This window comes from Protopterus annectens, chromosome 1.part1 (genome assembly GCF_019279795.1).
Source record: "Protopterus annectens isolate FY-2018-M chromosome 1.part1, PAN1.0, whole genome shotgun sequence".
In the NCBI taxonomy this organism is placed as follows: Eukaryota; Metazoa; Chordata; order Ceratodontiformes; family Protopteridae; genus Protopterus; species Protopterus annectens.
In genome coordinates this window covers 646217564-646234765 of record NC_056726.1, presented here as the reverse complement: position 1 = coordinate 646234765, position 17202 = coordinate 646217564, and the positions used below count along the sequence as shown (strand labels likewise).

General features: G+C 38.8%; 1 protein-coding gene across 1 annotated transcript in view; it reads right to left on the bottom strand.

Moving 5' to 3' along the window:
• Positions 1-17202, bottom strand: part of FAM214B (family with sequence similarity 214 member B) — a 2663862-nt gene that overhangs the window by 215914 nt on the left and 2430746 nt on the right. The window contains exon 13 of the mRNA XM_044077337.1: positions 9953-10111. Within this exon, the coding sequence (XP_043933272.1) occupies positions 9953-10111 (159 nt within the window). The remainder of the gene's footprint in view (positions 1-9952; positions 10112-17202) is intronic.

The following is a 17202-nucleotide window of genomic DNA, read 5'->3' as shown; positions in this document are numbered from 1 at the left end:
AAAAAGAAAATGGTCAGGTGAGAGGCAAGATCAACTCACAGCTCCATTATGATAGGCATTATGCAGATTTAGTTACATTAAGATAATAATAACAAAGGTTAATGTAAGTGCAGAGACTAGTATTGCTAGTTTACATTTTATTAGGATACTGATAAGAGTTAATATAAATACAGAGACTGGTATTGGTTAAATTAGACACTGAATATGAGAACTTGTTTTCAGGAAAGAGCAATATTAGTACCATTTAGTTGGTAAAGATGTCATTAGGAATAGAGTAACACTAGGAGCTGAGGGGAAGAGGGCAACAGGCTAAGACTGCCATAACAGTGTGAGATTGTGGAGAAGCAATTTTATATTACAGGCATGGCAACTAACATTTAAAAAAAACACATTTTAGACTGGGTTGTGCCCATAAGAGAAAAAATCTTCTTGACACAAGGTCATACTGGTTATGAATCATGACTACAAAGTGTTTATGATGATTTTGGCAAAAAGAATATCAAAAATATTGTCAAGAATAATAGAACAGTGTGGGTTTACAGAATGCAGGCACACATTTGACAACATTAACAAAACCTTGTGATTCAAAAGGATGCACTTGGCAACAATAAAATACTAATATTAATAGGTTTCGATGCAATTTAACAGAATGAGTTGGGAATTTACTAAAAGGTCTTTTGAGTCATTGTGGTTTTCATAAATATAGATAACCTTACAGGATCACAGCAGAATCATAGGAGGTTACTGGCCCTGAGCAGCAGGATCATAGGAGTTTACTAGGCTACTGGCCCTGAGGCCCTTATAAGCCTAGCCAAGAGTTAGGCCCATGTTTAGACAAGTCAGAACCCAGAGCCCCTTGTCTAGCAGACACACAGGTGGAATCCCAGGAGTGTATTTTCTGATTCCCATCCAGTTATCCAGGTTGCACTTAAAAAGGGATAATGAGGTACTCTGTTTGACATGGAGAGGGAGTCTATTCCACAGATGGGAAAGTCTCTGGGACACAAATCTGTCCTGCCAACAAGTCCTATTGATATCACAAACTAGGTTGAGGTCACGCATACAGGTTGCTCACGGGGAGCTTGACTTGCGGATATGCAGCAGTCTTATCAAGGCAGGGTCTGAGATTGCTTTGTATGCCAGATAGAGGTCACCTCTAAGGAGTCTGTATCAAACCGAGTAGAGGGACAGGGCTTTTAGCCTATCTGTGTAGGGTAGGTGTTTGAGGCCCTGGATTCTCATGGTGAGGAACGTCTGTGGTCTCTCCAACTGCTGCATGTGCTTTGTGAGGTACATGTCGATGGGGACATTGTACTCAATAATTGGCCTTATAAGGGAAGAATACAGGTATCTCATGACCTCTTTGTCCCTGGATGAGATACCCTTACTTATGAGGTGGTCCATGTAGAAAAGCTTTCCAATACAATGGAAGCAACATGGTGATCAAAAGTCAGATTGCTATCAACCTGGGCACCCAAATCCCTCACTACTGATTGTGTACTTAGGACGTTATTAATGTGATAATAAATGTGAAGTCACTCTCCTCAAAAGGGATAATGATGCATTTTTTGGCATTCAGCTTGATGCCATGTTTCTGGCACCAGTCACTTGTTTGGGTGAGATCCTCTTGGAGGATGTCCACATCACTTGGGGAATTGATGACAGCGCCCAGCTTGCAGTCATCTGCAAACTTGGTCAGCCATAGCCCACTGATTTTGGCCTGCACCTCAGAAAAGTATATCCCGAATAACAGAGGCCCCTTAACAATCAATACCTACAGAAGAGCTCAGGCTATAGTGAAGTGTGATGGTAAGTTATCTAACGCATTTTGACATTCAAGAGGAACTACACAGGTGTCCACTTTCATCATTATTATTTGTTGGTAACCATTTAAAATGTTCCTAAATACAGAGACTGAACTGCTGAAAAAACAGACTTTCATATACCGAGTCCAAGACTAACATTTCTTGGAATACTCCCTTTTGTATAAGGTATGGGGATCTCAGAGTATATAAGTTTGGGGATGTGTTTGATTTTCACTCTTCCCCTGCATTTTTGGTCTTTTTTTATCTTTCGGTGTGTCATGTCATCAATCAGAGTTATGAGTGCCGACATTTCAACAGAGAGCCTTATTTGCTTTCTATTTAGAGCCATTAGCTACAGAAATGAAACAATCAAATATAATTTGATATAAATGGAGAAATACTAATGACAAAAGAGTCCTTTTTATGGATGACATGATACTGCATTTTACCAATCCATAATGTAGCATGACATAAAAACTGTATGTGATAAACTTAAGTATTTTATAAATACAGCAGGGAATAAAATAAATGAAGCAAAAACAATGGCTACAGAAATGAATTATTCCCAGTGCTTGATTTAGTATGTAACTGCCCTTTTTTCTGGGTTTATGACAACATGAGACACTTGGGAATTTAGTTGATAAAGGATGCTTAGCAAGCAGATAAAAATGTGGGAAGACATTTCAGCAACTTCAGGATTACATGTGGGCATTTGGGCAGATTTAGGAAAGGAATATAACAACTGGTAAATACAGTTGTGTATATACAAAAACTATTAAGTATGTCTTCACTTTAAACATAGACCACCATCAACAGGCTTTACTGTACATAACAATACAAAGAACACAAAAGAAAATGTACGGAACATTTGGAAAAGAAAGAAACAAAGAAGTGAGATCTTAAGAGCATATTATAAAAAAAGATGAAGTAATAAAATGGGATGAAGCTATACAAATTTTGGGGTTACTGAACTCGGATCAGCTTGCATATACAAGTCTACAGTTAGAGCTGAAGGAAGATATGCTGAGGCTAGACAGTGAATTTGTTAATCCAAAAAACAGTAGATTTTATAACTGTGGCCAGAACAGAAAAGGCACACCAGAAAGGAGTAACAAAAAGAACGCATAAGGCAACATTAGATTTGAGAAGACAATATAGTATAAAATTAAAAAATAGTATAAAGTGAACAGTTAAATAGAAATATTACAGATGATCAGTGCAGGGGAACATGTCTTCTCCCTAGAAAGCCACTAAACTATGAACATTTATGATTCTTGCATTGAAGTGTTTGCAAGAATATTTTTATACCCCTTCAGGATTTGAAAAAAAAAATGAGGTTCTTGGTGAGATATATTTTGGCCATGTACTGAGCTGTTTCAGTTCAAAAATGAACTGAAAAATATGTCAAATCTTATACATAGAAAATAATTTAATCTCAGTATACATATGTTCTTATTGAGTTTGTAAAAAATAACACATATTAAACATGTGAAAGCATAATCTTTAGTGTTGACAGTGGCAATGAAATCCATAACAAGAAAATGGAAAACCAATAACAAACTGTCAATAAGACATAAAAAATAAATGATTACAGGATTAAAAGTACGGAACTGAGCACTACTAGAGATCATGAGCATAACTCCCTAGTTAAAAAAAGGCCATATGCAATTCTGTAATAGAAGTTGAGCTTTAAGAGGACATTGACATATAACAAACCACTTAAGTTGTAGACTTGCCTAATAAAGTTGATTATAATACAAGTTATGAAGTCACTGGTCCAACTGTTAAGATCTGTAACATAGTTATCACAAAATAATATTATCATGAGTTAATTCCTGATCTCAGACTATATTGTAAACAGTTTATTTGCTTTTCAAATGCCATATCTGGCTTTCTGTCAGAATTAAGAAAAAAAACTTACCACAACCCTTGCTGTACTTTCCAACCAGCAGTCTGCAACTCTATTGTTGACTTTCTTTTGCTGCAATCCCAATGAATCATTGGAAGGCAATGAAGAGAAAACTGCAACTCTTTAAATAAGATTGTCATGGGCCATTTATTTATTTTTTCTAAATGTACTGACCAAATTCTGAGTTTACGTAAAAACAAATGTCTTGATGGACTAGTGTGCATGAAATGTATTCTACTATATTTTACATAACTGATTCTTTGTAAATGCATATGTGAGGACAGAGGTACCACTCTTTCTAATCTCATCAGTAGGATCAATCAACATAGTGAAAGGAAAACACAACTATTTATTTATTTTGCTCTTCTGAAGTCTTACATTGACAGATCACTATAACAGGAGTTACTTCACCATAAAACTGCTGCATTATCGGGAGGGGGGTGTCACTACTGTAACAAAACTAAACTATAATGAATCATAGTAATTGCTGTTGCCCGTACTCACTGTAATACACCTTACACTGCATCACAATGACAGGCTGTTTTGCAGACCTGTATGCTGTACTGGGAAAAGTTAATGGTATAGTTTTTACCACTCTGATGACTTGAGAAAAGTACAGTTTTGTACCTACCATAAATGTAGATGTTCGAAGATCCACATTGCTGCAGTCCTAACACTTGGGTAGTCCGCTGTCCCAGTCGGCCCGAATACCAAAGTATATGGCTGACGTCGGTCAAGGCGCATTAGTCTGACGTCAGGGTACAAATGCGCATGACCGACGTCATATCCTCAGTCTTTTCTTGCCCCAGATGTCAGAAGACCCTAAAAAGATAAGGCTAAAACCAAAAAAAAACCACACACTCCTGCACCAAATATATATACAATATATACAAATTTACAAGAGTATAACCACACCCACACAACCACCCCTAAACACAGAGGGGAAGGAGGGAGGAATTGGACTGCAGCAATGTGGATCTTGAACATCTACATTTATGGTAGGTACAAAACTGTACTATGTTCTTCATACCACATTGCTGCAGTCCTAACACTTGGGTAGAATCCCAAAGCAGAGGTAAGGGAGGCTGGCAAATCATAAGGAAGCAGGAGCTGACAACATGCCCTGCAAAATAGCCGTGGCAAAACCAGCCCTAGATTTAGAGTAGAGAGGAAGGTGGTAATGCTCAGAGAAAGTATGCACTGAACTCCAAGTAGCTGCCTCCAAAATATCCTTAGTTGCCACCCCTTAGAAATGCTGTTGAAGTGGCAGTAGCCCTAGTGGAATGAGGCCTAATCCCAGCTGGAATCTCCTTGCCATGATGGGAATAACAAAATGCAATGCAAAACCCAATCCACTTAGAAATAGTTTGTTTTGACACAGGCTTGCCCTGAGAACTCAAAGCAAAAGAAACAAACAACTGCTGAGACTGCCTAAAATCCTTAGTCCTGCTTAAATAATAACGCAACTGCCTGTGTACATCTAAAGTGTGCAAAATCTTTTCCCCCTTATTTTGGGGATCTGCATAAAAGGTAGGCAAATGAATAGTTTGGTTTAAAGCCACACTAGAAACCACTTTAGGCATAAAGGAAGGATTAGTACGTAAAGATACCCTATCCTTATGAAAAATCAGGAAAGGCTCCACCGCCATAAGGGCCTGCAATTCAGACACCCTTCTTGCAGATGTAATGGCTAACAAAAAAGCAGTCTTCCATGACAAATATTTCAATTCAGCAGTAGCTGCAGGCTCAAAAGGTTGTAGAGTGAGTTTCTCCAACACAAAATTGAGGTCCCAAGCAGGAGTAGGAGCTCTACGTGGGGTCTTATATTCTTTGCCCCTCTAAGAAATTGCTTGAACAAAGGATGAGAAAACAATGGTGGGTCACAATCATAGTGAGCTGAAATTGCTGCAGCATGAATCTTAATGGAAGAGAAAGACAAACCTTTGTCCAATAACTCAGTAAGATATTGAAGAGCCACACTCAAATTTGGCTCAAACATCCAAATCCTTTGCTGCACACCAAAATAAAAATCTCTTCCATTTTCCTGCGTACATTTTCCTTGTACTAGGTCTTCTGGCTTCCATAATCACATTCAAAACTTGTTGAGGAAGCTGAGACCTGCTATGGTTCAAAACAGAATATGCCAAGCTGTTAGATGAAGAGAGTGAAGCTTGACATTGAGCAGATGCCCGTCCTTCTGAGACAATAGGTGTGGAATCAAAGGTAAGGGCCATGGAGGCTTCCTTACCAGACTCCTCAGCAATGGGTACCAGTGCTGCCGAGGCCAATCTGGAGCTATTAAAATCATCCTTGGCTTGTCTTGTCTGACCTTTAGAAGTACCTTTGGGAGGAGAGGCAGAGGTGGAAAGGCATACACATGAAGATTTTTCCAACTGAAAGAAAGAGCATCCACTTTCCAGGCTGTGTGATGAAACCTTTTCGTGCAAAACTTTGGCAGCTGGTGGTTTAGTGGAGAAGCGAACAGATCTATGTCTGGAGTTCCCCATGACACTGTCAATGTCTGAAATACATGAAGATCCAGTTTCCACTCGTGGGGATCCATGATTTGCCTGCTTAACACATCTGCTAAGGAGTTCTGTGCTCCTGGCAGAAACCTTGCTTGAAGATTCAGCTGCAAGCTTAACGCAGTCTCCCACAAAATCATTGCTTGCCTGCATAGAGGATAAGAATGTGTTCCCCTTGTTTGTTGATGTACCACATGACAGTTGTGTTGTCTGTTAGAATCAACACCTGCCCTGGAAGAAGTAAATCCTTGAAAGCCAGTAATGCAAACTGGACTGCTAACATCTCCTTCATGTTGATATGTAGATGCTGCAGTCTGGCAGGCCACTTGTCTTGTATCCACTTTCCATTCAGATGAGCTCCCCAAGCTGTGTCTGAGGCATCTGTCGTTAGAATCTGACTCGCCTCTGGCCGGGTCACAGAGAGTCCCTTGTTTAGGTGACATTCCTGAGCCCACCACAAAAATTCCTTTTGAATGCAAGGTATTATTTGAATGACAGTGTCCAAATCCTGGCAGTGCTGTGTCCATACATTTTGAGATACCATTGTAGCTTCCTCATATGCAGTTTGGCATTGGGAAGTACCAGAATACAAGATGCCATGAACCCTAAGGCTTGAAGGACTGTCCTTGCAGTCAGCCCGGACTGATGAGATAGTTGATGGAAGTAAAGAGAAAGATTCTTTTGTTTGTCCGGGGTTAAAAAGGCCATCTGGGTTGCTGTATTCAGTCTCACACCCAGAAAGCACATGTCTTGAGAGGGTACTAGACTGGACTTTATTTCGTTCACAGAATACCCTAGGCATCTTAGCACTGCTATCACATATTCCAAATGCTGAAGAAGCACGTCCCTTCCTTGAGCCAGAATCAGGCAATCGTCCAAATAAGGATAGATTTGTATTCCTTTTAGCCTGAAGAAAGCTATCACTGGAGCCAGAACCTTTGTGAATACTCTGGGCAGTAGATAAGCCAAAGGGCAATGCAGAGAACTGATAATGAGAATTCCCAGCTCAAACGCAGATACTTCCTGCAAATTAGTCTGATAGGAACATGAAGGTAAGCTTCCTTGAGATCCAAAGTTACCATCCAGTGATCTTTGCCCAGCAGAGGTAAAAGCTGTTGTAACGTCAACATTTTGAACTTGGGAATGTCCAGATAAGTGTTGAGGATAGACAGATCCAAAATTGGTCTCCACGTGTTCCCCTTTTTTGGTACTAGGAACAGGCGAGAATAAAATCCTAGGCCCCTTTCTGGCACAGGAACCGGCTGAATGGCCCCTATTTGGAGCAACAGAGAAATTTGCTTGTGAGCCTCTTTCCTTTGTTGAGGAGGAATGTCTGGCATGCCTTTGAAAGGAGGCAAGGTATGGAAATAAAACCTGTAACCGTGGTGAATGATATCCAATACCCATCTGTCTTGGGTAATTAAACTCCAGTTTTCTTTGAAAAGTGCCAACCTTCCTCCCAAAGGTGCTGCCAGACGATAAGATTCTGGCAGCTGAAAAGGCAGGTCATTGTGTCTGTTTACGAAAGGACTGACCCCTGCCCTCACCAGAAGACTGAGCAGGTGAACTCCCTGTTCTAGGCCTAAAAGAACCTTGAGCTCTGCCTCTACCACGTCTAGACCTACCCCTAGACTGGGAATCATAAGCAGGATATGTCCACCCCTTGGTAGGCCAATTTCTACTAAACTTGGAGGCTGAACCTGCAAAAAATCTTTAACAGTCTGCATAGACTTAGCCTTGTCTTCCATTTTCTTTAGAACTGCTTCCACAGGCGAACCAAACAACACATCAGATTGTAAGGGAGCATCTAAAATCCTTGTTTTCACATGCTCAGCTAAATTCTGATCCCTCAACCAGGCGTGCCTGCGAAGAACCGAACCAGTGGCAGCCACCCTCGAAGAGGCCTGCACAGCATCAAAACCACATTGCAAAGAATGCTTACCCACCTGTTCAGAAACATGAACTAAATCCTGCAACTCTTTACACTCAATACCTTCCGCCAAAGCATCTACCTTAGACTTTAATTGTGAAAGGAGATAATTTTGGTATTTCAACATGTGAAACTGGCAGTTCAAAGCTCTCATGGCCAAAGTGGAAGAAGTATACACTTTCTTTCCCCATCTATCCAAAGCCCTAGCCTCTTTATCTGGAGGAACAGGATTTTTAACAACAGAAGCCTTAACACCTTTAGGCCCCTGTGAAACAGTTTCTGGGTCTGCCCTAGGACTCTTAAAAGATACTTATGAGCTTCAGGCACCCTATAATATCTATCCGGTTTAACTGGAGCAGGAGGCAAAGAGTCAGGGTTCAGAGAAGCCTCTGCAAAACATCCTCTACCACATCTAGAACAGGAGGTATAGCTAAAGGCCTATGCTGGGGTAGAAACAAAAATTCCCTAAGCCTTTTCCTGGAATCAGAGAAATCCTGACCTTCCCATTTAAAATGCTCCCTCATGGAATGAAGAGTCTCTGAAAATGAAAAATCCTCAGGAGGAGAAGCAGAAGGAGTAGAATCATCTACATCAGAATCAGAGTAAGGGGAATACTCCTGCAAGTCTTCAGCCGAAGACTCAGAAGCATCCGAACACTGCTCAAAACTCCCAAGCTCAGGTTCCACCCTAGGCCTCTTATCAGGGGGGGGCATAGAACCTCTAATCATTGTAATCAAATCTTCTGCCATCTTAAGCATATGCTTCTTAGGTACAGACCCTGAAGAACTAGGGGTAACTCCTGAAACAAAACCCGGCCTGCCCCTGGGAGAAGCCTTGGAAACAGCAGGGGAGGGCCTAACCACCTTAGGAAGGGAGGGAAGAACAGCTACCTGAGAAGCCCCTTCCGCCTGGCCTACCTCCTGAGAGGTCACATCTTGCAGTAATAAAGTCTCTCCCTGGGATTCCAAAGAAATTTCTGGCTGAACCCCTGGCTCCACCGAGCCCTCTAAAGAACCGACGTCCGGGACGGACGGTTCTTCCAGCCTAGGCTTTGCTGTTTTGTCCTTGCGCTTTTTGATTTGCGGGCGTCGGAGCATCCGACGGCATTTTATAATTACACCGCTTCCCAAAAACTAACCTGGCACAATCTAATCTTCTCTTTATAGTGCATTTGTTAAATCTAGCACAAGAGCGACAGCCAACAACGTCGTGCTCAGGCCCTAAGCAAGGTATACACAAGGTATGGTAATCCCTATGAGGTATCTGTTTCCCACAAGAAATACAGTTATTCACTTTTTCTGACATCCGGTAAAATACTGAGGCAAGAAAAAACCAAAATAATCCCCAACGGGGTACTTAGCCAACTTGGATTCGGTCTGAAACTCCGACTTCGGAAAATCTCAGAACGCCAACCTGCACTTGCAAAACTGCTTCTGCATCGGACCATGCGGCAAAAAAGACTGAGGATATGACGCCGGTCATGCGCATTTGTACCCTGACGTCCTGACGTCAGACTAATGCGCCTTGACCGACGTCAGCCATATACTTTGGTATTCGGGCCGACTGGGACAGCGGACTACCCAAGTGTTAGGACTGCAGCAATGTGGTATGAAGAACATCAGCCATGTCTTATATTACTGCAAAAAAATTAAACGGAAAGTCATTATATTAAAAGAGAAATAAAATTAAACTTAAAAACTCAGATATTTTGACTAACTTATAACTGCTTCAGCTATAAAGATGGCTAGCTATGGGTAGATGTGAAAATGTAATGTTTACTTACCAAGAACGGAGAAGGTGCAGTGTGTTCAGCTATGTCAAAATAGGTAACTTCCACAGGTAATGTTGCATGCGGAGGACAGTAGGATCCACTAGCTCCTATCTCTGCCGTAAACCCCTCAATTCTGCCAGATGGTGGAAACCTCCCTTTTAAAATGGATTCCTGCCAAAACAAAACTGTCCTTGTTAGTTGAAATGGATGTTACAGCATAAAAAGGAAAAGACAAGACATAATGTAAGTCACTTCTGCAATCTCAGACGTTTCACTTGTAAATTAAGTCTGAAAAACAAGATGGCAGCATACTGTGACTGGTGATAAGATGGAAGACAACCATACTGTGTTTACTGAATTTTGGTGACCAGGAATGTTTTCTGCATGTTTGATTTGATACACTGAAAATAAAAACAGCAACTGTCACTAATTCAAAAAGTTTTCAGCAGACATAATGAAAATCTAACTTGTATACTAAACCCACAAACCATAAGAAATTCCAAAGCAACACTACCAATTTTTTCTAGAACAGAATAAACCAATGCTTTCAATCATTTGTCTTCATGAAACAGCAGTCAGTTAAAAGGAAATGGTGATAACACCCACCCTAACATTTTCTCCTAATAATTCATCATCTAAGGGTAGCAAACTATAAATCCAAACGGTGGGTGCAGCATCCCAGCCAGTTTTCTCTGAGTAACTTTGTTAACAACACATCTCCTAAACTCAGAATGGTAATCTATCATATACTACTTGGTGACAGTGACAGTGGACAACCAGGCTCCTGTCTTGCAGTTATCCTCCACTAAGACACCTATAAAAAGGCACTACAGGAAGCAGTATCTCTGATGAAACAAACTCTAGCCAGTTCTTGAATAGGTGCACCAGTCAAACTGTAGCAAAAACATACCCTTTGCTATCCATCAGAAAAAAAAATACAATAACCAGCAACATCACATAACTTGTTATGAGTGAAGGGAATGGTCTGATTTCCTAATGCCTTTAGTGCTGGAGATATAAAAAACCTCCTAGTGCCATAAAGTGCTAAATTTGCTCCCCTAGAGGATAAAGGTAAAACAAAAATAAATTCATCTTCTGAGACAGAGGAATGCCTGACATGTCCATCACCATTAAAGTCAGACTGATAGACTTCACTCTGTCCAAACTATAAACTAGTTTGCTCTTTCTTTTCAAACTTACAGTTTTGGGGTGATTGACTGGCTCCAAAATGTAATGGATCAGTTGGACTGTTAATTAAGAAAAATGCATCATGTTTATCAAATGATATACATAAAAAGTCAGTGTATACCAAGAATGTATATTCATTGCCCTGAAGGTGGTATAGGCCTCCTTGAAACTGATTACATGTATAGATCTGCAATCAGTGGACTGCATACATATCTGCTGACCTCACCAGATCCAAACATAGTGAAAGTTTTAAAACAGAAGGAAAAGAAGTCTAAAATGACATTCTTGTTTAGTTTGGCAGAAGCATTTCATTGTGAAGTGGGAATGGAAATCAAACCAGAAGAAGACAAAATTCAGACAACTGAATGTGTCAAAAAAAAAAAAAAAAAAGAAAGAATATAAGAAAAAGTATCAGATAACAAGGAAAGAAAATTAAAAAAAAAAAACATAAATATAGTTGCAAATAGAGAGATATGGAACAACTTCATGTTTACCAAGATTTGATGCAGGAATGGTTAAGCAGATGGGAAATTAAACCAAACGTTGAAAGGCGAATAATGGTGACCCAGGATAGTGGACTATGTACATGGTTTACAAAGCCCATGGATAATGTCAGAGAAATAGATAAATACGGAGTCTGTAAAAAAATAACTGGAAACAGTCACACATATCATGTTGCTGGGTGAGATCCACTCACTGCAAAAGGCCTGTATACTGAAATGCACAATAATGTGGCAAGATTATTGCACTGGGGATTGTGCAAACAATATAACAAAGAAATAGCTAAGAAGCATTTGAACATGAACCAAAAAGCATTATAGAGAATGAAGAAGCTTATATCACAGGGCATCACCCTTATTAACAGCTCAAAAACAGATTTGAGAAAACCAGGTAGTCCATGAAAAAAAGAAGTAGCATTGATCAGTGAAATTGCTACACCCACATAGAGAGAGAGACAAAGAGAGGCAAAGTCATAAAATACCAAGATTTGCAGGAAGAAATGAGAGCAATGTGGAAGAAAGATATCCAGACAGTTCTAACAGTAGTAGAAGCAACAGGCCTAATAAAAAATAATTTACAGTCATACTTAGATATGCTACCTATATAAATAACTTCATATGAATTACAGAAGTCATCAATTCTGGGTACATTGTGAGTGCTGATAAGAGCACTTTTGGCTAACACCAAAGACTGAAACAATACTAATTTCACTAACTATTATTTTTACCTTACTTTGGAATGGGGTCCATTCCCATCATGGTTAGAAACCCAAATGACTTGGAGAAATTAAAACAAGAAAGACCATGTAGTACTGTAAATGCATTACGGTTTGCAACTCTAAAACTCACCTAACAAAAAAGGGTATTTTCCAATCAAAGAATTTTAGAGGAACAGTTCAAAGGAAAACTTCAATAACTTTCTACACAAATGTTCACAACCCAGAAAGGCACCATCTCCTTCCTAGGATGTTTAAAGTGGGATAATCCTTAGAAAGAAGCCAGGGTAGGCTCTTAAAGGAGACAATGTGTCATTGTGTAACAATGTATTTTAAAAGAAAAAAAAAAACAAACCTAGATTGAGCTTGAGTAAGTGAGACCGTCTCAGCTGCCACCTGCTAGCTTAGTTACGATTAAGTGAAACGGTACAGTTTAATGCTCATAGATTATGTTTACTCATGGCTTTCTTGACATGACTGTTTTCTGAAGTTGTACCATCCTCTACCAACTATATACAATCAGCAACTATATCCTTGCTTTTTCACTCTCAAGCCTTCTCCCACTACCTTGAAACCATTTGTTCTCATGTATTAGAGATAGATAAGAGATGACCAAATGGGGATGTCATCAAGCACCCATGAAGGTGTTGTGTACCCTTACCTACTTACTGGCAATGAAGGCATTTCTGTTTAGGCCATAAACCCACTCCTAATGGCTAATGAAAGTACCTGCATCAACATGAGGCATCCTACCATCTCCATAAGCATGTTTCAACTCAAATATTAGTGAGGAATACCATCAACCCTTTGGGAATGCCAAGCTCATGTCATTGATCCTGGACCTTTAGGTGTCATGCAAATCTACCTGTCCATGACTTCAGCTGGCCAAATGAAACCACCAATCCTTCTCTTCCACCCTGGCACAGCCAGCATCAGCCACTCACTCTCACTCTCCCCAGCTAACCTTTATTAAATTCACACTATTTAAATAATGACATAGATACACACACAGCTATAAAAAGCAAATATTCCCGAAAAAGAAAACAAAGCATTACACGTTTTTTTTATAAGTTTCATGCATTACACGCACATGCTTTTTTAACAATTACCATTCACTACAACAATTACATGCAATTTCACAAATCCTGCTTCCTTTAAATTTAAATCCTCCTCCTCTTAAACATTATTTTGCATGTATTGCTCTGAGAAATTCCATTTATTTCTATTAAATTTGCTCCATCCCTTTTCTAAAGATCCCTCCTCTAATTCTTAGGTTCATAGGTAAGTAGTAGGCAATCTGCAAACCATTAGAATGTTAGCCAAGAAAAACTACTCAAAAGTTCCTTCTAGCCTCAAGGAGGGAAAGACAAGATAGACTGGGGAAGAATTTCAGGTTGCCTATCCAATTACCTAAGTTTACCTTGAAGGTGGCAAGGGTACTATTCTACTTGACATGTAATGGAAGCTTGTTCTAGAGCTGTGGGATACATTGGGATATGAATCTATCACACCAACATGTCTTATTATTCTGCTGATGATGTTTTACTACCCATAACCAAGTATTTGAGGTACCTCTACATCTACAAAGGAATAGGAGATTAATTAGTGTTGGATCTTTCATGACTCAAAAAAGCTAGACACTGATCTCCATGGAGAAGATTGTAAAAGACTGAGTACAAAGAAAGGGCTTCCAGTCTCTCCTGATAACTAAGATTTTTCAGTACACTTATCTTTTTAGCTATGAATCTCAATTTGTGTGATATGTTTAGACAAACACATGACAAAATGTGTATTATTATTATTATTATTATATTCAATAATGGGTCTGATAAGATATGATTAAAGGGGAATTAAGACTTTTTGGATCAAGTGGAGATGCCTCTGGAAATCAGATGAGCCAGATAAAAGTCTTTTTGAACTGCTGTGGAGACGTGACAGTCAATCTTTTGCAATATTCAATAATTTGGTTACAATTGGTTTAGATTTTGACTTCCATTTTATAGTAATTGCTTTTTTGGCAGTCAATAGCACTAACCTTAGCAAGGCCTTATTACGTCTTTGCAATTCAGATCCTATATTCCACCTCAAAAAAAAAAAAACAGGAATTTTTGCAATTTATGCCCTGTTGGAGTTAACTGTTAAAAAGAAAGAAAAAAAATAAATATAACGCATGCAAATGACAAATGTTAATGTTGTTTTTTTATTTTCTATTAATGTATTTTGCCGATGCCTTAAGTGATTATTTAATAAAATGTTAAAAAAACAGAATAATTTCGTTAGTTAATCATTTTCCCTCAACCTTTCTAATCAACTACTCTGTATGGAATTTTTAAAATTTACCGATCCGTTACATTCATAAAAAACATGTTTCCAATTACTCCTCTTTTTCCCACCACACCTCCAGCAAATGCTATCAACCTGAGTAAAAAAAATTGCTTAAGTCAGGTCGGGGTATAAAAATACCTATACAAGCAATTTCATGAAAAAGCCTAAACATTCTGGACTTTGGTGCATACTTGGGAGCCATAAAGCTGTCTTCCCACTGTTGCCTTTCCATTCTCTCTTCCCAATCTTTTCCACGCTCTTCTGATTGATTCTTCTAGTTATCACATGTACTTTACATGTCCTACTAATTATCCCTTTTTAGTAGCAGCAATTGTTCTAGACTCACCTGAAAACTCAGTAAGAGATGGTCTTTCACTTAATCACTCCCCAATCTCTTTCTCTTTGCCTATACTCTGCTATCAATCCCTGGCAGGGAAGACAGTCTCTAACTTGTAGTCCAAACCTCCACTTGGTATCATCCCATCACTGGTTAGTTTTCCCACCATAATTATTTGCTCCCAATACTTTGCTTTCTTTGCTACTATTCTCCAATGAATTCCAGTCCCATTCTTGCCCACTTTCAATGCTCCTACTTGCAGTCATTACTACTGGTAAAATCTCCTTTCTCCATTACAGTTTTGTCTTAGTTTTTAGAATATTTACTGCTACTTTGTAAGTATAATATTCTGTATGATTGTTGCTAATCTGCTTGATGTCTGCATTCAAAATCACACTCTCTCCTTATTTCTCGAATCCACCATCACCATTATGCCTTTCCAATTTGATTGGTAACCTTCTACTTGTTGTATTTTATATATATAAATAAATAATAATAATTAAAAAAAAAAAAAAAAAAAAAAAATATATATATATATATATATATATATATATATATAGAGAGAGAGATTCACTACTAAATATCAAAATTCCACAATCCAGAGACTCTGAAAAACAGATGACCAGAATCTCGAGATTGTGGAATCTTGAACTTAAAAAAAAATAAATAAATAACAGAAGTAAAACACAAAACCAACTGTACTAACGTTTATGCAGGGGGGGGGCAAGCCCCCCCACACCCCCAGCAACTTAAATATACCAACTCTGAGAACGCACTACAGTGGAGTGAATGGCAAAGTTCCCATTCTGCACTGTACGGCAATCTCCATTCACTGGTTTTGAGATTCAGCAATCTCGAGATTCTGGTCATAGGCATTCAGAGTCTCGGGATTGTGGAATTTCGATATTTAGTAATGAACCTATATATATATATATATATATATATATATATATATATATATATATATGTTTTAAATGTATAGCTCCAAGTTACCTCTTTAAATTGGGTAGTCCTAAACCACCTTGTTCTTTGAGGATAAACAACTTATTCCATTTAACTTTTGCCTCTTCCCTTTCCAAATTCCTTCAACTCTAATAATTAAGGTCCTTATCTTCTCTGGTTGATTGACTGATAAAAATACACTGGCCTGTTTATTAAACTGCAGAAACTATAAAACACTTTTATTGTTTGTACCTTACTATCCCTATCCACAATCAAGTGCTTCCAGTTTCTCAATTATTATATTTTTAGACACTTCCCATATATCCTTAGCTGCCACAGCAGAACCCCTTTTACTCCATTTATTCCAAATGCTTCATCTTATCACATCCTCACAGAATTGAGTACTCCCGGATCAATTCATATGTGGGTAAATGGATTGCCTCTATAGTCCTTGCTTTACCTTCATTTATTTTATAACCTGAAAAGACTTGAAACTGTCTCAAACTATTCTACAACAATGTAATATCCTTGTCTGGATTTAACAAGTGCACAATATAATCTGTCAATAAAGCCACCTTTGTTTGATTACCATACAATCTATATCCTAGAATGTGTGAATACCTTATTATGTTTGCCAGTGGCTCCAAGTATAAAGCAAATAAAGGGGAAAAGAGGACAGTCCTGCCTGATTCCTCTGTTCTTCACACAGCTTCTCAGACAGGGACTCTCTCATCTTAATACTTGTCTCCGATCCTTCACATATCTCCAAATTAACTCTTATTACTCTATCAGGGAACACAAGTGCTACCATTGTCCAACTCATAAAATCTCAGCTAACTCTATATCATACACCTTCTCTGCATCAAAACCTACCAACAACAGTGACGTTTTCTTGTACTCTGCTTCATCATTGTTCTATTACTGTTGCCAAATGTTTACTGCTCTTCCACAAAACCAAAGTGATCCACATCTATCAGTTCTGGCAACACCTTTGCCATTCTCTTAACTAGTATAGATATAAGTACTTTATATTCATGGTCTAGAACTGAAATTGGTCTATATGAAGCTGGGTCTGAGGAGCATACCTCTCAATCTCTTGGTGCAAAAAATCTGGACAAAGCTTGACAAAGTGGGGGACAAAGGCCCAAAAATAGGGACACATTTTAAACATTGCTTTTATAAACTTAGAAAGTAACAGGGTTTGTTTTGACATTCATTTTCTGAAGGAGTCTGAAACTCAAACGTATGTCATTA